The sequence below is a fragment of the Siphateles boraxobius genome, unplaced genomic scaffold (assembly GCF_051911475.1).
Source record: "Siphateles boraxobius isolate OS27281-9 unplaced genomic scaffold, OSU_SipBor_1 46, whole genome shotgun sequence".
NCBI lineage: Eukaryota > Metazoa > Chordata > Actinopteri > Cypriniformes > Leuciscidae > Siphateles > Siphateles boraxobius.
This window is the reverse complement of record NW_027509097.1, coordinates 12,338,321-12,365,295: the sequence shown is the minus strand read 5'-3', so window position 1 is coordinate 12,365,295 and position 26,975 is coordinate 12,338,321. Positions and strand designations below refer to the sequence as shown.

Sequence of the window (26,975 nt, the reverse complement as noted above, 5' to 3'; positions counted from 1 at the left end):
TTTGCTTATTGCAGTCCAAGAGCGCCTGACAAAGCAAATAGCAATGGCAATCTCTGAGGCCTTGCAGCCTGTCGGTGTGGCAGTCGTCATTGAGGCAGCGTAAGTATTTGAAAGACAAAACACTGTCTTACAAAACATTCAGTCAGATTATGTACAATTATTAGATGTTATATTATCTAATATTGTGTAACTTCAAAGCTCAGAATACTGTACTTTCATTCAGCTTCTGCTTAACAGTGACTGTCACGGTTAATGAATTATGAATTGTTATTTGTGACCTGAATGGATGTTTCACTGAGCATGAAAATTTGTATTTCAAACATTATTTGTGACCTGAATGGATGTTTGTTGTTGTAGTCACATGTGCATGGTCATGCGTGGAGTGCAGAAGATGAACAGCCGTACAGTGACCAGTACCATGCTGGGTGTATTCAGAGAGGACCCGAAGGCCCGAGAGGAGTTCCTCGCCCTGACAAAAAGTGCAAAGTGATCACACTTACCTGCGCCAACTCCGTGTGTTTACAGTCAAAAAGGTCAATGATTATTCTCTACGTTTGAAACCCTCCATGGTGCTAAGAGAATCTCACTGAGCCAGAGCGTTAGATCTGTCCACCAGCTACTGAGACACAGCTGTATCGCCAACAGCTGAAACTCAGTTTGCATATATTGAAATATAAAATGTGAATACTGAAGGATCAGTGTTTCTACATGTAGTACTTCTTTTTTTTTTTTAAAAAAGACCTGCCATTGAATCATTCACACGGCTGCCTTAAAACTGATAGAATTATGTAGGAGTCATTTCTATTATCTTACTGATTAACAATTACTAAATTAACATATTGCCTCAGATACTTGTCTAACCTTATTAATTTTTTTGGCAAAATGAAGATGCTATAACTAATTTGTATAGAACTTTTAAAAAAACAAACACGTCACATTTTGTCATGTACTCTGATTAAATCATATTCAAAGAGTCAAAAGCCAACATGATTTATTGTTATATAAGTTAATGAAAGGTTCTATATGATGTATCTGAGGAGTCATTTGTATGTGGTTAGAAGTAACCAGTATTGACATTGGAATATTGCCATTTTTTTTACATAATATATTTGTCTGAATTGTATACAACAAAACAGATGTCAACTATACTAAAACATTAAAGCACCATTATGAAATGCATTACTCTTTCTTATGCAAAAGACTTATTTCTGAAAGATGTTGTCACAATTTTATTTACAGAGGTAAAAAGTCTCACATTGGTACAGGTGTCAATTCTTAATTTAATTAATAATAAGGGAATGATATTATACAGTATTGCTATGTTGTGCCGCCTTGCACTTAAAATAAAGCAAAATTAACAGTGTAAGAGCATTTGCAACAGTTACTGTCTACAAATCCTATTAAGTATGTGGGTTCAAGAGACATTAAAAGAAATTCAAAACTTATGTAATTCCAAATGATCACTGAAAAAGGAAACAACAAACAGATTTCCAGAAAACATCTGTAACGGTGTTCACAAAAAGAACCAATGGCGGGACAATACGTGGAAACAGGCTATAAACATTACTGTACACAGAGCTTGTAGCTGTCTAATATTGGCATGTCACTGTCTGTCTACTTGTTTCATATTTACATTAGATTCTGCAGTAGTGACACTGCCTTGAAAACAGTAGAAAAAAAATAGCGCTTTAAACTAAATAGATATCTATATATTTTCGTAATTGGGGGAAGAGATGACATTTAAAAGTAAAAGCCTAGAGTTTGGTAAGGTCCGATGACTAAGACTAAAAGGGCGATAAATTGCCATGAAGAGAACAGATTTTCTTTTTTCATAATTTGCTTGGTAGTATTAAAATGATAAATTATTTACTAAAAAAAAATGAACGAGAATATTTACAAAAAAATATTCTACAGTAAATATACTTAAAGAAGGCATCTACATTGTCCAAACAGTGCAAGCCAATATATTGCTCTAAGGATAAGTGAGAGAAAAATACCACTGACATATTTTCATATAAATACAGTCATGATCCAGTACACTCCTTTCACAGCACTTTGCCATAAAACGCTGCAAATTAAACTCTTTTGTGAACCTAAATGATCATTCTCAACACGTAGTAGAGCCAACATAATCATCCACGAACGTCCCCTTCTCAGCTAAACATAAAATCTCCAGCAAGAGAGAATAAATCAAACTGAGGTCTGTTTGTAGTTCTTGGTGTCAATAACCTTCTTCCCACACATGGCACAAATTCCTGCAAAGTAGAAAGAGAGAGCTGGTGAGAATATATGTATATATATATATATAAATATATTTGTGGCGGAAACTAAAGAGCATCTAAGCATCTCACCTTTCTTGTAAGCACATCCCTGGCAGTAGTGTGAACCAGACTGATGGACCGAGCTTTTGCATATTCTGCAAGTGGCAAATCCAGATTTGCCATAGGGATCAAACCTGTCAAAATAGCATACATATTTTTACTATGTTCATCATAACTCGCATTTGAAGTTGACATGAAGAATGGACGTATTTTCTTCCCTATTGTAACGTATATCTGAGTGAAACAGCTTCTCGAAGAAGAAAATAAAATGTAGGACGGGGCTTGATTTTGACCATTGAGAATTGAATGGATCGCTGTGCAATCTTCCAACAACTGTATTCCATATAATAAATAAGAAATCTATTTTGATTTCATGATGACTTTAAATGCACTACAATACTATAATGTTTAAGTATGACATATTTAAAGCATCTCACCTGGCTTTTTTTGATGTCAGCATTTTATTTTCATTAAGCTTTCGACCACCACTCTCTGAAATAAAAACTATTATATGTTAGTATCCAGAGTTGACGAAGGTTAAACACAACAATACAAATGGGTAGCTTTATCCAAGCTTTAATCCAACTTAACGTCACCTGTTGTGTTTCTAGCTCCATCTTTCCAGGTATCAGGAGTAATGACTCGCCCCAGTTTCTTCTCGCCTGCGGTGGGGACATCAAAACATGATTAATTCCGTCAAACACCCCACACTTTTTATTTACGTCAGTACTACGCACATTTAAATTATCATCGTCGAGATAAAGGCGAACAACAGGCGACGGTCGTTAATTACACTGTGGATTGTTTTGTTTCTGAGAATTCTCTAGCTAACTTACTGTGATCTTGCTAGCGACCTAAAGCTACTGAATACATACGAATCACAATATTATTGACTCACTTAGACATATTGGTTTAAAGTAAATAATAATTTGATTCCCAATATGATTTACAATGTAACTACTTACACTTCTCGCAAACCATCTTCACAAAATCGTAGCTATCACGTCTAGATACTCCCAGATGTAAAAAATGAAGCTAGACACACTGCGTAGTCTTCAGTGACGTATCATGAAGTATTGTCAAAATAAAAGTCCCGACAAACGCTAATTCATCTAACGTTAGATGCTTTAGTAGCAAGAATCAAGTAAAATAGTGTAAAATGTTGATCCAATAATAATAATAATAATAACAACAATAAAGTATTATTTGTTCAATTATTTTTATTATTAGAACATTTTATTATGGTTTTGAGTAGTATGTTTTTTGGGAATGTTTTGATTGCTGGTGACTTCATTTTCCCGGAAGTAGGTTACACGGGAATCATGTTTTGTAAATAAACTGTTCACATTTATTTGCAGTCTTATGGCATTCATTCTAGAAAGGTAAAACTTGAACTTTGTTCAAATTGTTCAGGTGGTGGAGGAATCTGGTGATCCATTAGTTTAGAAGTTCATTATAAGTTATAACCAGGGAAGGCAGACGCAACACTTCACTGGTCAGTCTTTACTTCAAAGTAAGTTGAATTAATCATTGAATTAACCCCTCGTTTTAGTTGTATGCAATAGTGTCCTTGCTTTTCTAACATTTCCTGGAAATTATGCTTTTATTGCCAGCCTCATTATCGCGTTGGACTCTTATTTGTCTTTCGTGTCCTTTCTTTGACCTTATTTGAAAATATTTTGAAAGACACGCAAATTGCTTTAACATTTCTTTTGCAATTGTTCATTCCTCCCATTCATTTACTTTCATTATTCTTTAACAGGTACCTCCATATAACTTCCATAATGTGGGATGTTGAGATCAGGGGCATGGCATCTGCTCATGCCATTATTGCCTCCTCCATCTTCATGGCTACTGTGATGCCTGCTGTGTTTTTGGAAAACTTCTCTGTTTATGGGACCCACATGGTTTGGCTGTATTGTGTGGCTGGATCTGTTGCTGTGGTCAACATTGCAGTGTTTTGGCTTCTTGGCATCAGCCCACCAACGAAGAAAAACACATTGAGCTACAAGGTAGAGTTGGGGCAGAACATTTTCCAATGATATGCAAACATGATTGATGACTAAATAGAATAAGCATTAAAGTCAGCATAAAATGGAAATTGTGATAGTCTTTTCTTCCCTGTAGGGTGGTGCAGGGATGATGTCAAAACCCGATTAAGATTAATTCGCATATGGTTCCCTCAAGATGGGTTTTTATAATGGGGTTTTTCAATTTATGAGTAAAATAATGTCTGCAGTAAACATAAGATGACGATACTTGGACGTTTTGTTCTACAACGAAAAATTAAACGCACTCAAACTTCTTATCTAGGTACTTAATAGGAACATTACAGCTTCAAAATGTGCATTATCAGTATGTTACTTTCGGTTGCTTTGAGTGTGTGGTACGTAACAGTGTGTGTTATTTAAGTTCTAGAACAAAATGTCCAATTATTGTCAACTTATGTTTACCACAGACCTTTTTTTACTCATAAATTGAAAAACCCTATAGGAAAATCTCGAGGGAACCAGTGGCGAATTATTCTTCTGGTTGTTGACACCATCCCTGCACCACTCTATTGTGATGTACCGGTATATAAGTGTGAAACGGCTTCTTGAACAAGAAAAAAATCTACGCTGGGACTTGATTTTGTCCATTGGGAATAGATTGGATTGTTGTTGAATTGTGAAAACATTTAATTTCTTGCGTGCTTATGACTGAGCTCTTAAATCTAGCTATACTGTTCAGCCTCAAAGTTTCTTATTTCTTTTTATCATTTAAAAAAAAAAAATCTTTATAATCTTTTTTGTGTCTGTTTGTAGCTTGTATTTTATTATGATGTTTTTACTTGTTTTTTTTAAATTAATTTTCATTGTGAAGCACATTGAATTACATTGATGGATGAATTGTGCTATATAAATAAATTTGATTTGATTTGTTGCTTGCTTTTGCTATGATCTCATGTGAGTGACAGTTTGTCCCACCCTCATGCTAGTAAACACGTCATCAAAGAAGAGAAGAGATGACGCTGCAAGAGGGAGAAGTTATTTAAAAAAAAATAATGTGCATGGATGAATCATTTATAATAAATACTGCAGTATTCCATAAAAACAAGAGATGTCATTTTTGATTTCATGGTGACTAAAGTTTCATTTGTTATTTCATTCACAGATCAACAGATTGTCCAGATCCTGTCTGTACTTTCTACTGTCATGCCTCTTTTTTCATTCTGTGGTGGTAATGTACGGCGCACCTCTGCTCGAGTAAGTATTACATGTTTGTTTGTTTGTTTTGTGTCCAGAAATGTGAAATACCAGATGTATAAGTCACATTTCATGTTGTAGGTCTGCCCTGGAGACGTTTTCTCTGGCAGTGCTGCTGTCCACACTCACTACATTGAGATGTCTCTGCATACTGGGCCCTAATGTACAGGCATGGATCCGGGTTTTCAGCAGAGATGGGTAAATGCAGGATAAACTGTCTATATAAATCACTTGAATAACTGCTTGCTTCTTTTGCAGTGTGGAAGAGGCTTTGCTGAGCAGTTTGTGTTATTGTTTGAGTGGCTTTAATCCACTAGATGGAGACCTTGGCCAACTTTGACAAATGGGTGCAACAGATCTAATTGAGTTTCACAGATAAGGGATTATTGTTGGATGAACGCCTTCAATATAAAGTAAATGATGCAAAACCATTTTGAAATGGCAATCACAATGCCTCAATTCCCATTTATGAGCAACTAGAGTTAGTTGAGTGTCTCTTAATGCTTTCAGAGGAAATCCTGAGCGGGGTCTGGTCCTTTACCTTTTTCGAACTGTATATAATTTAGCGTTTAAAGCTGCATGTTCAAAATGTACAAAATGTATATAATGAGCGAGTTACGAGTATATCATGAATCCATTTTCTAAACCTTGTTTTTTTTTCTTATCCTGAATCACTACGGTACTCCTATAAGTGTTTATATTCATACTATTTTAGACTGGTTCGGCTCGTACCGCTGCGGAGTAGCCCAGTACCTGCGTGACTCATCATAGACATAAACAGAGATAAGTAGCTCTGGCTTCAATATTCTTCCGCAAGACGCATGCGGTTCTGTTTATTAACCGCTAGAGTGCCAAAAGTTATGGACTGCAGCTTTAATTAATAATATTGTTAAAGCTTCTCTGTAACATTTTTCCTTAAATGAACTATAGCTTCACATTGACTGAAGTGTTTTGAAACAAGACCACTGAACGTTTGTACTATAATTTAGAGATGTTTCCAATGGTACGATAGTCAGAGATACTGTGTTTGTACAGCTGCAGTATCTCTGCTTAAACGCTGCAGGAACTTTATCTCTCAGATGTAAATATGCAGTTGTGCACACTATCTGTTTTCATCGAACATTCATAGTCCTCTTGTATCCTACATCACTACACTGTATAACAGCCAAAAAGCTTCATATTTTATAACCTACATAAGGTATTTTAAGCTAAAGTGGTCAATTTAATGTTCTGTATTTGATACAGTAAAACCTTAATATTGTGAAATATTTTTACAATACAAAGTAACACCATGAAACAATTTTTTTCAAGATTCTTTGATGGCTTAAAAGTTAAAAAACAAACAAACAAAAAAACAGCATTTATTTGAAATATTTATTTTTTGGAACAACATAGAAGTCTTTGCTCTCACTTCTGATCGAATAAAAGTATTCATTTCTTTACAAAAAAAAAAGAAAAAAGAAACGCACTGACTCCAAACTTATGTTCATATAAACACTGCTTCTTTTGATATATGGTTAGTTTGCTGTATTCATGAGCAACATTTGAGCTGTATTCATTTTCATTTGTTAGCAATAGCAGCAATGTTATAAGCATCTGGATAAGACACATGCCTTTGGTGTGAGAGACCCGGGTTCGAATCCACTGTGAGACACCAATGTGTCCCTGAGCAAGACACTTAACCCCTAGTTCCTCCAGAGGCGTGCGACCTCTGAAATATAGCAATTGTAAGTCGCTTTGGATAAAAGCGTCAGCTAAATGAATAAATGTAAATGTAAGCATGTGTCATTTTCAGGGCGATGTCAGTGTGGGACACCTCTCTTCAGATTACCACTGGCTGTTGTGTGATTGGGGCCTGGCTGGGAGCTTTCCCTATTCCTCTCGACTGGGACAGACCATGGCAGGTTAGTGTGATGATGATACAATTGCAACTGGTCTCAGAAATTCCAGTCATTTTAAAAGAAATATGCCATTTAGCAATTAATGCACATGCTTCTGGCTCATTGAGACATGGTTGTTAAGTAGGTAATGCTGGTTTGAGTCTGGCCTGCAACACATCCCAATGCATCTCTCTTCCCCCTGATCATTTCATGTTCCTCTCCATTAAATTTGGCTAGTAAAGCAAAAACCACTGCAAACTTTGTCGCTTAATGAGTGCTATAACTCATAGTTATGCTCAGTGCTGAGAGCAGATTTCTGCCGTGGCAGCAGAATTGCAGTACAGGGTTCCTTGTTTTTAAAATTTAGAAAGGAGGAACATGCCAGAGAAATCATTTTGCTTTGTAAATATTTTGGTCTTGCTTTACTTATGTTTATGCTGCCTATGCTGTTATAATGCATGCAATTAATTGCAGATAAAATAAGCCCCCATTGAAAATCAAACCCTATTGATTTTGATTAAACGGGCAAAAAACATAATAACATTTTTTTTTATTCAGACAAATTAAACTTGCTTTCTTTTAGAACACAATCACATCTATATCTTTATTAAAGGACATTTATCTCAGTATTGCATTATACTAAAGATCATTGTCAAATGGAAAACAAATAATGTGTTGTTAACACAGAGAGCCTTTTTAGACAACATAGACATTCCTCAACCAATCGTGCAGGACAGCCATAAACAGGTTTTGTTGGGAATGAACCAATCTTCATAAAAATGTAATGTTCTCAAAGCATAGAAGGGCTCTGCTGGTACTTCAATTATTCATGTGTTGTACAGACATTGATCAGAGGCCAGTGTTTGCCCTCGTTTTGCCCTCAAAATGTCACGCTGAAGTCTCCCACGTGTGCTTTTTGACACGCTCTATACACACAGATGTCTAGACGAGGCCAGAGAGATGAGAATGACTCATTATGCGAGTGAGGTTGGCGTAGACTCACTGATGATTCCTAAACACATGATGATGGGATTGTGAGCTAATGAGAAACTCTGGGGTGGTTGAATACAGATGCTTTCGCACAGACTCGCTCCTTCTCATTGCCATGACACTATATATTGCAACCCATATCATCATAGTCTTGAGATAATTGAATAATCAATCTTGCTGACATTTTTTTAATTCTGAGCCTCTCTTCATATCTTCAGTCATTTATGAAGGGACCATGTATAAAGCGAAGAAATCTCACTCTCTGTAAAAAGACAAAAGAGGGCAAGAAAAGGATGGATAGTGTTTATCAAATATTTTGTTGCTATTTTTCTATCACATAAATTTGTGAAGATATTTGGCTATACTTATGAGGGACAAATGTTATTATGTACTTATATAGTACATTTTTTTGACAACTGACTAGTGAGGACATTTTATTGGTCCTTACTAGTTAAAAAGGCTTATAAATCTGCCAAAACATGTTTCTATTTAAATGTAGTGTTTTGCGTATGTTTCTGTGATAGGTAGGTTTAGGGTAGCGGATTGGTTAGGCCATAGAGAATATTAGCCTGATATAAAATCAGTGGAAGTCTATGCAGTGTCCTCACTAATATAGTAAAACAAACGTGTGCGTTTTAAAATATGAATATACACACACTATTCAAAATTGTTATGGTCCATTGGGGAAATGAATGCTTCTATTTAAAAAGGATTCGTTCGAAATCGACAAGTTCTATTTCATTTAAATGCTATTCTTTTGAACTTTCTATACATAAAGAATCACAAAAATATTTGTGGTTTCCCACAAACAAACAACCAAAAACAAAAGCAGCACAGCTGTTTTCAATACTGACAACATTAAGAAATGTTCCTTGAGCTCCAAATCATCATATTAGAATGATTTCTGAAGGATCATGTGACACTGAAGACTGGATTAATGATGCTGAAAATTCAGCTTTGTATTACAGGAATGAATTACATTTTAAAATATAATAAAAATAGAAACAAGTTATTTTAAATAGTAATAATATTTCACAATATTACTGTTTTACAATATTTTTGATTAATTAAATGCAGCCTTGGTGAGTATAAGAGACTTTTCAAAAACCTTATTGACCTCACACTTTTTAATGGTAGTGTATTTAGTTCTGTTAAAATATTTGTTGTCCCTTAACTAGTATAATAGTACTTTCTTCAAGTTAATATAACATAAAAAGAATTGCATATTTTAAAATGTCTATGGGCAAGACTGCAATAAGGTATTCAAATATATATGAAGAAGCAACAAGACTTAAAACAAGAGACAAAATATTAGAAAAACTTTTTTTATAGTCAGTAAGCATTTTGCGGCAAGTCATTAAATTTACATTTTGTATATCCACTGCATATTTGGCATCAACAGCAAGTTTTTAATCTTGAATTAGGTGCACTCATAAAACCATTGTGCCTTTTGATTTTTAGATTTGCATTCCATATATCTATTGTTTATAAAGACATTGTTTTTGTTGCTCACAATGTGCTGGAAGCTTTAAAGACCACTCAGACCACTCCACATATTTGCATGGACTGCAGGAAAATCATTAAAAAGAAGATCACCTTGATCATATGAAGCAAAAATTCAAAATGCAAAGCAGTCGGCACAGACCTGAGAGGCAAGGCCACCAATACGTAACGCTCAAAACTCTATGTTAAAAAAAGAAAGAGGAAGAAAGCAGTCTCAAATACAAAAATTTGGTTGGTAAAACACCACAGTGAATCTGTAGAATTTGCAGTCAGTCACTTGTGCTCCTGCAATATGAAAGTTTTGATCTCTTCGTTTTTGTGGCTCCTCTGTGCAGGTTTGGCCCATTTCCTGTACCCTCGGGGCAACTACGGGATTTCTGACTGGCCTTGTCGCTGCCCCGGTCTGGATCCACTGCCATCGCAAGCAGCTCACCTACAAGCTTAAGTGAGGAAACGAAGGACACACTCACAGGCCACCAGAAACTTGACAGAGAAAAAGATCCAGGCTAGAGTAAAAAACGACTGTTCATCCCAGTGTGTGCTCCAAATCAAAGAAAAATGACTGTCACATTTACAACAATACAAATCAAAAGTGGTTTTTTATGTTTTTTTTTTTTCGAATAGATATTTAATTTGTTGTAAGCTCATAATGGCAGTATATTTATTTGATAATTCCTCTCTTTCTTGTAAATAAAGCCAGTTCTGTCTTGAGACATTTTGTAAAAAGCAACGGTTTTGCAACCCAAATTGAGATGCTGAGTTTCCCTTTTTGAAGTTAAATAAAGTCTTACTTCTGTAAATGACCGAAGGGTTTGGTTGTGCTGTTTAGGCTTGTCTGGGTTTCGTACTCGTGCTCGCTGAGCCAGACACGGAAATACAGTTCGATTGTTCTTAGCCAATAAAAAGGGTGTCTCAGACATCTTTACATTTCTTTCATTGTCTATTCTCTGTGCTTGTACGTTCAGCCAATAATTTCATTGTTATCCTTGTATCCCATTTCAAAGATTAGTGTTCTTGTGTCATTTCTCCCTGAAGAATGTGTCTTTGTCATTTGCCCATAGCTTGGCCTGTACAGCACCATCATTCATATTTCACAGCGTCCATTGGTTCTCGTTCCTTTAGTTCAGAAGTCAGATTGTAATCTTGATGGTTATCAATTGGTCACCATCAGTCCTTGCGTTCTTTCACCTGGACGCCCCTGAGCTGGTGTATCATGTGATGAGGCAGCAGTTGATGCAGCGTGGGCCCAGTCTTCGTTTGAGCGCGCCTTTCTTAGGAGCCAGAATGGCTATAATGGCCTCGTCGAACACAGTTTTCAGACCTTTCTGTGTCAGTGCTGAGCATTCAACATAACAGCAGGCACCAATCTGGAAACGCATAGAAAATTGAGACATCATTTTACACATTCACTGTTTAAATCACGACAATGTGCTGTACTTTCCCTTTCTACCCATATCTGAGTTTTCTCTCGCTTCAAAGTTTCAGTTTTATTTTAAACTTGAGAAATAGGAAGTATCATTTTTATTCTCACCTCCTTTGCTAGCTTCTGGCCCTGTTCTGTCACAATGGGCTTCTCCTTAACATCGTTCAGCTTGGCAATAGTTTTGGGGTCATCCCGTAGGTCAATCTACAACCAAAAAAGTAGACGGAGAGAAAGTTACAGTTAAGTAGGCTCAACGTGAGGGGTTAACTGTACAAGGATGGTGAATGAGATTTTTAGAGCAGAAGGCTTCAGGAAATTCAACCCAAGACCAGATGGTGGTATGCGTCTACAGACTTCCCCTTTCACCTAAAAAGTACCACCGCAGTTGTCTAGGAGGGTCTCCGCCTTCCCTGTTTTTAATTAAAATTCCACTTCATCTAAGTTTGAGTTTTTGCCAGCTACTCTCCACAAAAAAAAACTGCTCTTCATACATCCACTGAGGTATTAGCAAAACCACTAAACAGCGTTGTACTTCCTTCACATCTTCCAATTAGACACATGGGACACAAATTTAAAGGTTTCCTTTAAATGTCAATGTTCATTGGCTGGTTATCAGCAGAAGTAAAGCTTTGTAGGGTTGCATGATATAGGGGGAAATAAATCTAATTGCAATTTTTTGGATCAGTATGGCTAGATAATTATAATAGTTACTATTAGTAGTAGTAGTAGGAGAACCAAAAAAAAAAAAAAACTTAAAGTAAGAAGTATTACTCAACATTTCACTAAAAAAATCGAGTATTTAAGAAGAATATAATAATTTTATTTTAAATTACAACACTAATATTTATGGCAGTCTTAATTTCTTCATTTTCAAACATTAAACTTTCTTTTGTCAGAAAACTCTTAAAGCTTCCCTTTATTATGAGAAGACTGTTGGTGCATATTGCATAATGAGCTGCCCATGTCACTCTGAAACATGCAGCGCAAACATTTATTTAATCAAGTCACAGCCTTTGTGATTTGATACAGCTCACTAAATTATAATGCGATTTCAGATTTATTTCAATTACTTATGTAGCCCTGGTTCAGGGTCCTTGTTCCCGTGACTCTCTCTGGCCCCCTTTCGTATCGATTTGTGCTGTATTCTGTATTCATCTCATTTCTGTGTTCTGATTAAGACGGGAACGGAACCCACAGCAATAAACATGACCTGGGAGGACTGAGGCTGATGACAAATCCTCACTCTCAACACACATACATCATGGGATTTAGTAATTACCAAAAAAATCATAATAAGCCGTTAAAACAATTTCATCGACCATATGTCATGAACACCTGATGACCGAACCTTGCACGATAGCACACAATTAATTATGTTCAATCCATAATATTACCACAAATATAACCACACATTAGTTACAACCACAATGCATTCTCACAGATCATAAATATCTGTAGCATCAGTAATTCTGACAGTCAACACAAAATGAACAAAACCAGACAATCAATGTGTGTGTGCTATCTTTGGAATAGTATACTAGGTCTGCACAATATAACCTATAGATAATGAATATTTAATTGCATGCTTGTTTAGATTACCTTTTACCATCCATTTTAACATTCACCTAATGTTAATCTTTGAAAACACAAATCTAATAACATTGTTAAATGTAATCTTCAGCAAATCTCAAAAATATATGCATTTTATACTGTACTGTAAGAAAAAATTATGTGGACGTCAAAGATTTCAAAAAGGAAGTTTATTACAGCATAGCAGTGGCAGGGCACCTTGGGTTCACCGGCGTCACAATGAACCCAGAACATCCAAATATCAACCGTTTATCCTGTTACAGTTTACCACTCTTAATGTAAATGAAGTTGCTCCTGTTGTAACAGCTGTGGTCTGTATGTTAATGAAGTTGAAACACCCCATAGTCTGAGAAGGTTTTCTGTGTCTCACACCAATTCCCATTCTACAATTGATAATGACCATTTGCTCTGTGATCAACCCAAATGGTGAAGAAACAATATAACTTCACTTCCTTCATCTCTATGATAATTAAGCCATTTTGGGGATGAGCTTACTCTAAAATATATTTTGGAGTGGAATCTGGGTTGAGACTACTATTTCTTACAGTATTGTACATTATAGTTTTGTGATGCTGAAATTCACTTGTAGCATTTAAAATTATTTATTTTTTTAGGTTTGTATTATACATTTATTTAGACAAAATACTTTAGAATAAAGAATTCCAATAAGAAGGCTTATCGGTATCAGATTTTAATTATCAGTGCCTCCTATAATACCATACCAGGTCAAGTCAAAATTATTTATATAGCGCTTTTCACAATACAGAAAGTCATGATAATGTTTGGTAATGTTTATTTATATTCATGCCTTTGTTTTTAGCAGATTAGAACGGGGCGATAATATAGTTTACATTTTGCAATGATACAAGCAATCCCTGCTATAGTAAGCGAGTGCACTATATGTATGCAGATAAAGTTTGACATATATACAAATTTATATAAAGAGTCAGGTGATAATATACTTACATTTTTGCCCAAAAAATAAATAAATCAGGCACTTGAGACTTGCTATATAGTACATCGCTTTACATAAGGCCCTGTTTTCCATCTGGTATTAAGATGTTTTTACGTCGATCGGATCACAAGTGGACGACGCTAAATACAGGTGGAAACGGGGTATAAAATGTTTGGAGCTTGTCCACTTTTGACCATTTGCAGAAGTAGTCGAAAACGATTTCAACCGGATTGCTTTCGGAGTGGAATCGCTCATGTGGTTGAATGCGTTCGAACAGCCACTCTTCACCTACTGAATGAATGTGCTTTCATTGCGGAATGTGTTATTGGGAAGCACACTTGTCAGACAGGATTTAAACTTGGGTCAAGATGATAACTTAACAGGACACCAATATAGCAACACTGTAGCATACTAGTGTTCCAAATGTTTTTGTTACAAATTTGTGCACCGTTTCACATATGATTACAAAAAGAAAGTAGTATACTGAATAATAGTGTGCCGTTTGTGTAGCAATGTGTAAACCTGAGTGCCGATGAGGAGGTAAGGGACGTTGGGCGCGTACTCCTGCAGCTCAGGGACCCACTCCTCTCTTACGTTCTGGAAGCTGGCCGGATTCACCACGGAAAAGCAAATGAGGAAGACATCTGTCATGGGGTAGGACAGGGGTCGCAGGCGATCATAGTCCTCCTGTCAGACCAGAGGACACTGGGTAAAAACAAGCACAGAGCCTTCTACTGTTCATAAGTCAACAATGGTTTAAAAAAAAAAAAGCATCAAAAGTTCAGAAACATTTACTTTAGTAAACTACCCTAAAATGAATTCACTTTGAATACAGTGTAATTCCCTTCTCCACAAATCTAAACTAATAGAATCCACCACTGTATTGAATCAGAGTCCACAAATGCTCTACATTGGAACATTATCAGCAATCACTTAAGCAGCAACCAGAAATTACTCGCTGACCCTAATGATCAAGCAGAGATTATTTTGATTTAGATTATGACTCGTGACCCATAAATCCATATTTCACTCAACAGCATTTCCTCCATCTCCTCATTCGTCCTTTTAAACAGCCCAGAGACATCGAAATGTCCTCTGGAAACCAGAAACCCAGACACTATAACAGATAAGCCTGGATTTACAGGGGACATGTGACTGATATTTTTGGGAGCTTGTTTTTTCCAATGTGTGTTTGTGTCCCAACACGCAGTGTGTGTGTATTAGTATGCAATCTTCCATGGTTATTCTTTCTAACGAGAGTGTGTCTAAACTGTAACAGCATGTGCCTCTGGCTATGCATTGCAGTACAAACATTTCATTTGCAACAGGCACCACTCAGGAACAGTCTTGAGCTTCCAGAAATGAAACCTCCGAAATGTGGCTTCAGAGTTTAATTTACCATGACGTCTCTCATCTAGGAGCACCTTTGCATGTGAACCGCAAGGGACGTTGCTAACAACTGCCGACTTAGGATTGCGAGTTTCTGTAACTTGTAGTTCAGCGCTGCATAAGCCTTTATGTGCAGTCATATTTGAGAAATTTTAGTGAAATTTTGAGGGCGTTGACTGTTTATTGTTAATAGTGTAGATATGTATAAAAGCACAGCTCACACAGAAGTCACTTTCAGCTTTCTGTTGGTCAATGTGGCGAATTCGTGGGACCAACTTAACACAAAAGAAATCTGTGTGGGGATTCATTTTTGCCCTCACGTCAAACATCATATCGCATGGATTCCTATTACAATTACCGGATTTTGCCCACAAAATTTCACTGAGTAATGGTAAATTTAACTTCAGCTTGAGGGTAGGATGTAGGACACTGGGGGAAAGCTAATTTTTAGCGATGTCAAAAACGCACCTGCTCAGTACACACAACACAGCCAGACAGTCGCTCGTCCATCAAGAAGATTGGGGAGGGATATAAACCTTCTGTTTTTACTTGCAACTGTCAATGTTTCGAGGCCAAATGTGCTGTTCTGTGGCTGAGATATGAACCTGCGATATATAGCCTAACCTTTAGAATTACAGCCAAAATGGTTTGCTACTGCTGTGGGGAGATCGTCCTGCCCCTGCCACATGACAAATCAGGCATAGTTGCAACATAACCTGACAAAACAAAGTTGAGCAGGTGCATTTGTGGTGTAAGTGAGACTGTTGTGTCAGTGTGTGTTCCCCCGGTGGGCCGACTGCGTTATAAATACACTCACTGCCCATCCTTTGGCCTGTTCAAACATTCTACAGGGGGCAGGGTGGGAGGGATGGTATTATTTACAGCTGGCCTTTGCCAAAACTGAATGTAGAATAAGCCAACACATCATCCACCCACGTCTCCTGGATATCTCCTGCTACCACCAGAGAACACATTTAACACAAGTTTATGTCCATGTTGGAAGTCGCTAATGAAATATAGAGATGCTACTAACTTGAAGGTGAAATGTATAATTTTCAAGCCACTAGCAGCACCGAACAGAATGGCAATCTTTTTGTTCAAAAGGCCCAATCTGGTTGAAGAAGACAACACTGGATCAAACTACTACCTGGTGTCCAAAAAATTGCAATTATAATGCCTGCTGGAGAGAACTGGGAGTCGTAATGAAAGATGAAACTTTGTTAGTTTATTGCACAGGGTATACCAGCATTGAAATGCTTATGACATCAGATCCTGGAGCCCCAGCTCTGCAGTCTGCACAAATCAAACACACCTGATTCAACTCATCTGCTTGTTTGTAAAGACTACAAGACCCCAGATGAATGTGTCAGATAAGAGAGAAATTCAAAAAATGTGCAGTGTTGGGTGTACGCCAGGACCATTAAAATGTCCACACACAAAAAATGCAGTCATTTTATCAACTTAGCAGCGGATGTGTTTCGATGACCATGACAAAAAAATGGGGTTCAGCGCTGGAACTATCAGTTTTCCCAAGACACTCTTCCGCATTCTCCTATTCCAATAGATGTACTGTATATGGGAGTGCCACAACTGTCTTTTTCAATGGCTCAGGCTTGACTGATAAATTTGAGTAGTTTTCACTACATTGGTTTCTCCTGTACTATCAAAAGTCAGTTGAGATGAAACAGGCTGCTGGCTTGTAATGAAGATAAAATACATTTTGATTGTTGCCTGTGAAAACCAGTTGATTAAATATGTTTTTATATTAGTGTTTCATTCTCTTGAAATCGCCCTGTGACGGCTTATCATAATCCAGAGCTTGTTAATAATGAAATATGTGACATTTCTAGGGAAACTGTATGTGTGTGCGCATATATCTGTGTGTACGTGAATGCCCAGCTCTTTCGGGAGCTGAGGGAAATGGATTTAAAAAAGCGAGACAGCAGTCTAATGCAGTGAACCTGGAAACACCCTTCTCTGCTGCCGTCATTACCATAAAGCTCTCCCTCCAGCTGATACCACTGACAGCAGACAGCCTCTGAATGCACACATTTCTCCTGGAGTATGAACAAAGTGACAATACAGTCAATTGTGCACAGCTTCTCCTCCACACTTGCTACTGTATAAGACAACTGCTTCTGTCCCTTTTCTATTCTTTGCTTCTTACAAAAGCATATCTGATATGGGATGGAGGAGGACTATCAGCTGTTTGTTATCTGTACTGACATGCCTAGTCACTAGCAGTTGTAAGGGTACATGTATTCGTCCCGAACCATCACGGTACGGACGTCACGGTTCGGTGCATACAGTCAGACGACAAATACAGTCGGTCACAGGCGATCCACACTCCAATCAAGAAGGGGGCGTGCACGGTAATGCAACGCTGTTTGTTAACCGCAACAACCGGAAAAAGAGCTGAAGAAGACACGATCTATGCACCAACACAAAACAAAAGTTCAGATGGCACGCAAGAGCTTGCTAGTAGCCTATACGCTGAGTTTCGATTAATTTTTGTGATGCACTTCACTAACTTCATGAAAAGGAACCCGGGATGGCAGAAAGCGGCATCCTGTTTGCTTTTTCTTTATTTTACAAAAGCACAATGTTTTGTTTTAATTGTGAATGTACACACATAAAAATAGTCCCTTTACGGTTTCATATTAGTCTTACTCGTATGACCATAAATGACGGAGTATTTTAAGTTGTTTCCGCTGTTATAATGAGACAAAATCATTAGGCATTGTGCCTCTTCACTCGCGGTCTCCTTGTGGAAAGGTGAAGTAGGCTATTTTGCTCCTTCATGCTCATATTTTTTTGAAAAAGTGTAATATTAAACTTTGTACATCCGCCATTTTTATAACACAAGAGATGCTTTTCAGTTTTTTAGCTGATTGTGATCAAATGCCTTTTGTTTTTTATCATCCGTACAAAAGAATATGACCTATGCAAGAGTGCATTCTGTTTACTGCTTATCTGTTTAATGCTTACTCTAAAGGAGGCTGTCCTGTACCAACTACCACACAAGGGACTAAATGCAGCTAGTTGGAACAAACTGTAATTTGCAGTAATGTCTGTTCAAAATAAAGGAAAAGAAACCTAGCATCGGGGATTTGTTGTTTTTTCCTGTTGTACCAAACTCATATCGAACCTTGACCCCAAAACCAAGGTACACGTACCGAACCGTGACTTCTAAATACAGTTACACCCCTACCAGTCACTGTCCTTCACTTGCTACAGAGATCAGAATTATGTTTATGCCTTCATTCTAAGACACACGCACTCAGTTTAAAATATATTTGTGTATTGGAGTTAGGGTTGCAAAATTAGGGACATCCATTCATTACTGTGGCGAGCAGGACGAGGCCGAGGGACGTGAGAGAATGGCGCGAGGCCGGTGGCGTGAGTGATAATGAACGTCACCTGTGAGACGCACCGGTCTCGCATTTCTCATCATTCTCTGATTTTCATTCTCTGATCATCATTCTCTGATTTTATGTTGTGTTTTTTTTGTTTTGTGTGGCCAGCAGTCGTCAGTGAGGGGCTGCTGGCTTATACTTTGGTTTTTGTATTTGTTTTATTTTATTAATAAAAATGTTAAATGTTCACCGGTTCCTGCCTCCTTCTTCCCTGAATCTTAAACATTGCTACATTGGTGCCGAAACCTGGGAAGGAGGAGGAACGCGCTGTCAGAGAGCCCTCGCCGCTGTGGGGAATCCGCGGTGCCATCAAGCATGGCGGGCAGAATCCGTCGCCATGGATGCTCGAGGCGGTGCGCTGGAGTGAGTTGCGGGGGGACAGTCGAGCTCGCTGCCGGCCGCCTGGGTTTTGGAGGGGTGGCTGCCGTCCGGGAAGGAGCAGAGGAGTCGCCGCCGCTCGCCGTGGGCCGGAGCCTGCTACCGTCCGCCATTGAAGGGGAGGAGCAGTGAGTGGGGGACTCCTGCCGACTGCCCGAAACTGGGAAGCCGTCGCACGAGCGTTATCCAGCGTCACCGCGGAGGAGATCGCCCAGCTGGTGGGGGACCAGATGGCAGCGCGTTGTGGAGACCGGGGGGGTTGGGGGGCTTTGGGAGTAGAGCGCAGTCTCGTGGGTACCCGCCGCCCTACGAGGGGCGATGGGGGTGTGTGGCGAGCAGGACGAGGCAGAGGGACGTGAAAGAACAGCACGAGGCCGGTGGCGTGAGTGATAATGAACGTCACCTGTGAGACGCACCAGTCTCGATTCTCTCACGGAGGAGCGGAAGCATAAAAGGAGGAGTGACGACACTGAAGATCGAGAGAGGAACAGGCCTGATTTTATGTGAAGTTCTGTTTCTGTTTTGTGTGGCCAGCACTCATCCGAGAGGGGCTGCTGGCTTATACTTTTTTGTATTTGTTTTATTTTATTATTAAAAATTGTTGATTGTTCGCCGGTTCCCGTCTCCTTCCTCCCTGTATCTTAAACCCTGTTACAGTTGTGACATTCCTTACATGCTATACTGTTCTGTGTTCCAACCCTACAGTGTTGATTGTGTCCGGTTTTATTGCAGCACAATTTACAACACTGGGCTAACAAAGCAAACATCCATCCATCCATCACTCAGATTGCAATTGCCTTGCCCTTTTCTCTTCCCTCAGCCCTTGACTTTCAGATCAGATTCCAATCTGTCTGACTGTACAGTGTTGCTGTAAGATTCCCAAAGACACTGAGATGAGTTGAGAGAGTGAGAGACCAATATGGTACAGAGAGAGGGGGAAAGTGTTTTTACACTGCTGTTCCTATGAAACATTTATCTCAAGAGCCCCTCTGCTCACCGTTTACTGCATGTATGCATGTCTTCCTGTACTCCTAATTCAATCAGATTTAACCTCAGTGTACATGTGTGAGTGATAGACCATCAATTCTGAGGTCCATCTTTGTCTGTCAATCTTCTGTATAATAAGTATGTGGATGTGTGTTATGTTTATCTGTATGGATTTGCTGTGGTGAAATAAGTGGGTCAATCTTTTTGCTGTTAGCACCTCATTCCTTATATAATACAACAGGAATCAGAGAGAGAGAGAAATCAGCAAGCTAAAATTACCCACAAGGCCCACTTATGCAAGTTGAAGAATAAGAGTGGGAATGTAATGGTTGGGTGATTTTCCACAGAAAGTTTTATATTCAGAAAGAAGGGGACTTGAGGAAGGGAAGGAGATGAAGAACGAAAGAAAAAAAGGGCTCTTCTGCCGTTATCCATTCCAAAGAGAATAATTCATGGCTTTATTTACTCAGATTAATTGAAGCTTGCTGTGGGGTACAGCGAATAAACACACACACACAGCCGGATTACTCAGCCCAGATGAAGCTCAGTCAGGTCTTTACTTTCACACTTCCTCAAGGAGTTAAATCAGACTCTGGGCAGATGCTTTAGAGGTGGTTTCCTGCACCTGGGACAAAATGACAAAGGTGGGAGCAAATGTGGTCTGTAGGGATAGACAAAATATCAGTGACCTTATTGGCATCAGTTTGCAGCTACGATCCAGAATGTGGCGGAATGCTTGGTCTCACTCCATTGGCTCCCTGTAACTGCAAACATCAAATTCAATGCACTGACCAGGCATTAATGACTGACTCAGGGACTGCATCCTCCTACTTACCACTTTCCTTTGAGGTCAGTGAGTAAGTCATACCTGATGGTACCATCACAATGATGCACACACTCAATAACAAGAACCTTCACTCTCTCTGTACCTTTTACCGCATCTTCTGAGACCATTAAAATCTTCAAGAAATGGTCACTTCTGTGATCACGATGATTACTAAGATAATGATTACGAATGATCCTTTTCTCTTCCTCTTTTCTGCAATTACACTACTGCTTTTAGCTTTTATTCTGTTCTGATTTACTCTGTTTTAATTCCAACCTAGGCTTAGATGGTAAAACATACCTCTGCCTACATCCCTGAAAACATACCTATACATAAAGTGTATAGTCAACTAAACATACCTATACAATGAACCCACGAGAGTCCACGTCACATCTCTCTGCACTGGCTTCCAGTTACAGCTTGCATCAAGTTCAAGACTTTGGTGCTTGCCTACAGGAGTATCAGTCCCAAAATAAAAGTAATTATCCCAAGTCAAAATTTCATTCAGTCTGCAATTTGTTTGCTTTTTCAGCCCTGTCTCCACTAATTAAAGACATAATATGTGTGTTTGTTTGTTGCTCAAACTCAATGCCCTTCCTTCATCCCAGAAATAGACTCCAGTAAGAATTCAAAGCAGTTGCAAATAAAAGGAACATATTATGTAAGAACTTCAAAAATATGAAAAATTCTATGGTTTAAAATCCCTTCTAGTTATCTGGCTGGTCATGAGGTACACCGAGCCCCAGAAAGGGCAAAAGGCAGTCACATACCCCGGGTGGGATTGGAAAAGCAATGCAGACTGCAGCTGTGCTTCACATCTGGGACCCAGTTCCCTCTCTGAGGCTTATCAAGAACCCGTCAACTCAACACCCTGTTAAAATATCACCCAAGTGAATAAAGAAAAAGGTGGAGGACAGAGTAGAGGACGAAAGGTCAGGATTAGATGGCTGAGACGGAGCTGTAAGACAGATGTCAACATCTAAGAGTTTGCCCCTTAACTAACACTATCCAGCTTTCTCTCTGACTCCTCCTGAGGCCATTAGCATGTCAGGACCAATCAGACGGAGAGCCTGTGAAGACATCCAACTGACATCAGCTCATGAGCTAAAGGACGCCCTTTTGCTTAGCAATCACAGGCTTAAAACTATTTTTAACAGCTAAAATAGAATGAACATCTGCCTATTCTTCCAATATTGCTACCATTTATTCACTGCATAACGTGTGCGAGAAAACTCTCCTATCACTCCTGCCAGTGAGGTTTAAAATACATGGCTATATGGAGCACACACTCATTGACACACGTCTAAGAAGGGCAAGTTACCCTTTGTCGTACAAAGGGAATTCTGATGAGGTCTTTTATCTAGTCAATGCAGAACAGAATGTTTATGGAATATATAAATTGGAATATTGTAGTCATGTGCACAATAATACTGCTGGAAAAACTAATTATAGATTTGAGATGTCTGAAAGCCAATTCGCACTGCGCCGACAGGCACCATCAGTCACCAGATAAAAGCACGTCACTTCTCAGACATTCCAAGACCTGACAAATGGCGATTCAAAAAAAATTATTGTCGAAAATGAAAGCTGACCAAAGGCAATAGGCGTTACGCACACTTATCTGACAAAACCCGATGAAGTGTCTTCTGCTGTCTGTTGGTGCAGTGTAAACTGGCCTTAAAAGTATAAACAGCTAATTAGATCTTTCAAACACCGCTCTGCAGTAAGGCATTTTATTACTTTCAAACTTTTCAGGTTCAAAGAGCTAAAATATTTGGCAACTAAAAGACACGCACACACTATTTATTTTTCTGATAGTTACATGTATAGTAACATAAATACTGGCCCCAAAAGTATATGACATTTCAGTGGAATGTAATGTGGATGTGATCAGTGAAGGTTTTGATCTTTCTTCATGCATCTTGTTTGTTTGTTTGTTTGTGTGTGTGTGTGTGTGTGTGTGTGTGTGTGTGTGTGTGTGTGTGTGTGTGTGTGTGTGTGTGTGTGTGTGTGTGTGTGTGTGTGTGTGTGTGTGTGTGTGTGTGTGTGTGTGTGTGTGTGTGTCTGTGTGTGTGTGTGTGTGAACCACAGAATCCACTCATAAAAGTAAAATTTACAGCAAAACACAGAATGGTCACAGAACTTTTGGACGAATAAATCAAAAGTAGGGCTGTACATTTAATCAAATGGCAACATCAAAGTGCCTTAGTTTCGTTTACTACACATGTACTCAAGTATGCAAATTCTAACACAAAAAATTAAAACCGACAACACAATTTCTAAAAATAAGTTATTTATCAGGCCCTATTATTTTAAAAATTAATAAATTATTAAACTGTTCAAGTTTTATGAATTCAATTGATTAGACATGGATTTTGAGTATTAAAATTTAATTAAACCATTAAAATGGAATTTGGGAAAGTTTCAGAGCACCATAAATAATGATACAAGTAGTCCATATGACTCATGCTCTACAATTCCATGATAGGTTTGTGTGAGAGACAAACTGAAATTTAAGTTATTAACTCAAAATCCTGCTTGACAGTGATGGTTACCATTCGGTTTTGTTGTATGGAAAAAATCAGCTTGGCTGTGGCACCATAAACATATTCTTTTGCGTTCAGCAAAGGTTCCAAAAGACATGAGAGTGATTCAATGATTTAAGTAAACTGCTTCTTTAAGTCTGACCTGAACATCAGCTTTAAATTTAACCCTCTTTCCTGTTCTTCAGCTAAATGAATCCTCTTGATCAAGTGATCGGTTTCTGTACGGTATAACTGGTGCCAGCTGTTGAGAGAGGCTGCATGTGGGAAAGGTTTTCTGTGTTTGAACTGCTTCAAAACTAAACCCCACCACTTGGCACTCAGTGACACTTCTACACATCTGGCCCACCGCTCACATTTTTCGTCTTTTTAAAGGATGACGCTCGATGGAAAAAAGCTAACTGAATCAGATAGCACTAAGAACTAAGAGCTTCAAAGTGGATTTTATCTCATGGATTTGGTATATCCTGGAGTCCTGGCCATAATTGTGTCGGTTTCATGATCACCATTAAAACAGCATGAAAAAATGTGAAGATTTAGTTTTCTATTTGTCAGATGAATTAAACTATACTAACAATACATGGCGAAATTACTTTAAATCAGGCATCTTCAACTGTTCAAACGGAATTGTCTGATGCTTATTTAATTGTAGAATGGCAAAGAAAGTTTTACAAGACGTGGAATCCAAAGTAAATAAATCATTCATCAGAGATCAAAGACTATGAGATATTCAGTTTTTAACAGTTCAAGACAGCTTCTGAATCATTGGCCCGGGCGAGAAGGCATTAGGCTTAGAGTTCAATCTACATTTACAGCAAAGTGCTTGGTAGATTCATGCATACCGACACATAGTGCACTGTTGTGGAAACAACTTTAATTAGACAGCCTGACACACAACACATGTGACCCTGGACCACAAAACCAGTCACATGTGTCCATTTTTTGAAATTGAGATTTATACATCATCTGAAACTGAATAAATAAGCTTTCCATTGATGTATGGATTGTTATGATAGGACAATATTTGGCTGAGATACAACTATTTGAAAATCTGGAATCTGAGGGTGCAAAAAATCGAAACATTGAGAAAATCGCCTTTAAAGTTGTCCATTTATGTTCGTTGATTGTGCTGCATTTACTCACACAAATATTTTTTTTATATATATATTAACAGTATGGAAATTTACCAAATATCTTCATGGAACATGATCTTTACTTAATATCCTAATGATTTTTGGCATAAAAGAAAAATCGATAATTTTGACCCATACAATGTATTGTTGGCTATTGCCACAAAAACCTGTGCGACTTATGTCTGGTTTTGTGATCCAGAGTCACACTTAAAAGTTAAATTATAGACAAGGGCATAGGCTGCATTCAAATAAGAATACTTCCCTACTACTGTAGTGGCAAAAAACAGTATGGGAAAAGAGTTACCGCTAGCGTGTCAGAATTATTCATAGGCTAGTAGTCAAAAAGTATCAGTCTGGATAGTGTGCATCCAATGGAAACTTTACTATCCCATGAGTCTAAGAGGCTTTGTGAATGGAAGTGAAGCGATCCAACTGAACTGTCATGACAAGGACAACATGATGAATGTAACGCATCCAGACACACATTTCACACTACATAAAACATATTTTTTTGTAGTTGGTTATTCAAAAGAAGTACCAACAAAGAGAGTATGAGATTTAGGTAAAGCCTTTCCCTTTCAGGATACAGGTTTTAAAATTTCCATTTATACTGCTAAAACTCCAGATACTTATTTCTTTAGACTAGACCACCTTGAAGAACAATTGTCAACGGCCATATATGGCAACTTAAGATCTTCTTTCATGATCACTTTCAACATCTTGGTTAAGACACAAAAACAGAGGAAGTAAAGATTGCTGTTGCATTCTCACTGCTTCACACGTTGATCTTTCCTCTGAGAGTCACCAGTGTGTGTTCACCTGTTGAGTTTGGCAGAAGGTTTGGTGATAAAAGGGACAGTTCACTCAAAAATAAAAATTCTGTAATCTAACCCTCACAATTATCTTGTTCCAAAACCATATGACTTTTCCATATAACGAATACGACTGAGACTGCCAGCCTGACTGACATCATCTTTTTTTGTTCCATAAAAGCGATGAAGTAATACGGGTTTGGAACAACATGAGAGTGAGTAAATGATGATAGATTATTTCTGGAGGAATGATCCCTTTAAATCAGATGCATATGATGCCAAAAAGACTCTGAATGGATTTGAACAGGCCACCATGTACTTTGCCGGTATTGATCGAGTTACTATTGCTAATGAAAAAGCCTCAGGCCAATGAGAGAAGAATGGTTTAACCCTACCTGACCTGCAGTGTCATACAGCCCCAGCAGGTACTGTTTTCCCCCAACGGTCACACTCACTGAAAACAAAATCACAAATTATTATTTTAAATATGATTCAGGATCATTTTAAATAGGATGATGCTTTCATTTTGATTAAAGAAAGGGCTGTTTCTTTGTTTTTCTCTGTTGATCTTTGAACAAGTTAAAGAAGAATGCAAATTGATGTTAATTTCCGATCAAGTTAAAGAGGGATGCAAATTTGTTTTATTTATGATCGAGTGAAAGAGATACTCAGTTTGGTTTGATTAATTTCTGTTCAAGTAAAGAAGAATGCAAATTGATGTTAATTTCTGATCAAATGAAAGAGGGATGCAATTTTATTTTATTCATTTCTCATCAAGTGAAAGATGCCCGCAACTTGGCTTTATTTACTTCTAATCAAATGAAGAAGAAAGTAAATTGTTTTTTATTTATTTCTGATCAAGGGAGACGTGATGAATCGTGCCATAAGGATGCAGATTTGCACCAGTTGCATCCTCAGCCCACAGGTGGTTTCCATTATCGAAACACAAGCGCAACACAATGCAAGTGACTTCGAGGTCTTGTAAATACCACTAAATAAACGTCAAATACATTTATATATCAAATACATACTGAAATATTGATTAATGATCATTATGTCGCAGTAACACGCTGGTATATTTACCTGCATAATGATCAAAAACAGTGGGCACATATTCCTCTGGAAAGGCGTCGTTGGCATAGCTCATCAGCAGACAAGTTTTCCCAACGGCGCCGTCCCCGACAACCACGCATTTTAACATGATGTTGCCGGTTCCGTTTGCCATGACGATAATAAAACGCTTGAATTCACCATCTTCATCTGCTAGAGATATATCCCGCTTTAGAGCTCCCTTTAGGCGTCACCGCCAGCTGCAGCGCCGCGCTCGGTCTTCAAAAACAGCTGAAATGCCATTTCCTCACCCCGCTTCACAAATTTGGCATTGACTGAGGTGTCCCCCTTTAAATACTGACACACGCCGAGCGCGTGCAGCTCCAGCGAGATGGAAGCAAGCGATAACTTTCGCGTTGTAAAGACATCAACATGAAAAGCGCGTGAACAACACTACGCCCTCTCCGCTGTCCCACTTTCCCTAATTCCCAACCCCAGTATCACCTCCACTGACTCTTGAGCCCAACGCGGATT

At 38.3% G+C, this 26,975-nt stretch overlaps 4 protein-coding genes across 6 annotated transcripts in view; 2 read left to right on the top strand and 2 right to left on the bottom strand.

Annotated features, from left to right (window-relative positions):
* The window catches only part of gch2 (GTP cyclohydrolase 2), a 5,179-nt gene extending 4,000 nt beyond the window's left edge, over positions 1-1,179 (top strand). The window contains exons 5-6 of the mRNA XM_077200850.1: positions 15-99; positions 358-1,179. Of these exons, the coding sequence (XP_077056965.1) occupies positions 15-99; positions 358-490 (218 nt within the window). The 3' untranslated portion in view covers positions 491-1,179. The remainder of the gene's footprint in view (positions 1-14; positions 100-357) is intronic.
* Positions 1-10,870, top strand: part of pigf (phosphatidylinositol glycan anchor biosynthesis, class F) — a 21,390-nt gene extending 10,520 nt beyond the window's left edge. The window contains exons 1-7 of one of the 3 annotated variants that reach the window (XM_077200853.1): positions 3,580-3,625; positions 3,735-3,834; positions 4,084-4,333; positions 5,475-5,566; positions 5,648-5,764; positions 7,362-7,470; positions 10,275-10,870. In XM_077200853.1, the coding sequence (XP_077056968.1) occupies positions 4,106-4,333; positions 5,475-5,566; positions 5,648-5,764; positions 7,362-7,470; positions 10,275-10,388 (660 nt within the window). In that variant the 5' untranslated portion in view covers positions 3,580-3,625; positions 3,735-3,834; positions 4,084-4,105 and the 3' untranslated portion in view covers positions 10,389-10,870. Of the gene's footprint in view, positions 1-3,579; positions 3,835-4,083; positions 4,334-5,474; positions 5,567-5,647; positions 5,765-7,361; positions 7,471-10,274 lie in introns of those variants that run through there. The other 2 variants (XM_077200854.1, XM_077200852.1) reach the window with 2 other exon arrangements.
* cript (cysteine-rich PDZ-binding protein) lies at positions 1,217-3,396 on the bottom strand. The gene is made up of 5 exons (XM_077200851.1): positions 3,287-3,396; positions 2,918-2,983; positions 2,759-2,813; positions 2,352-2,455; positions 1,217-2,255 (listed from the first exon to the last, which is right to left on the bottom strand). Exons 1-5 carry the CDS (start codon positions 3,300-3,302, stop codon positions 2,191-2,193), a joined length of 306 nt encoding a protein of 101 aa, XP_077056966.1. The 5' UTR covers positions 3,303-3,396; the 3' UTR covers positions 1,217-2,190.
* On the bottom strand, positions 9,748-26,975 carry rhoq (ras homolog family member Q). Its single transcript, XM_077200855.1, has 5 exons — positions 26,475-26,975; positions 25,787-25,845; positions 14,430-14,594; positions 11,471-11,566; positions 9,748-11,306 (listed from the first exon to the last, which is right to left on the bottom strand). Exons 1-5 carry the CDS (start codon positions 26,614-26,616, stop codon positions 11,151-11,153), a joined length of 618 nt encoding a protein of 205 aa, XP_077056970.1. The 5' UTR covers positions 26,617-26,975; the 3' UTR covers positions 9,748-11,150.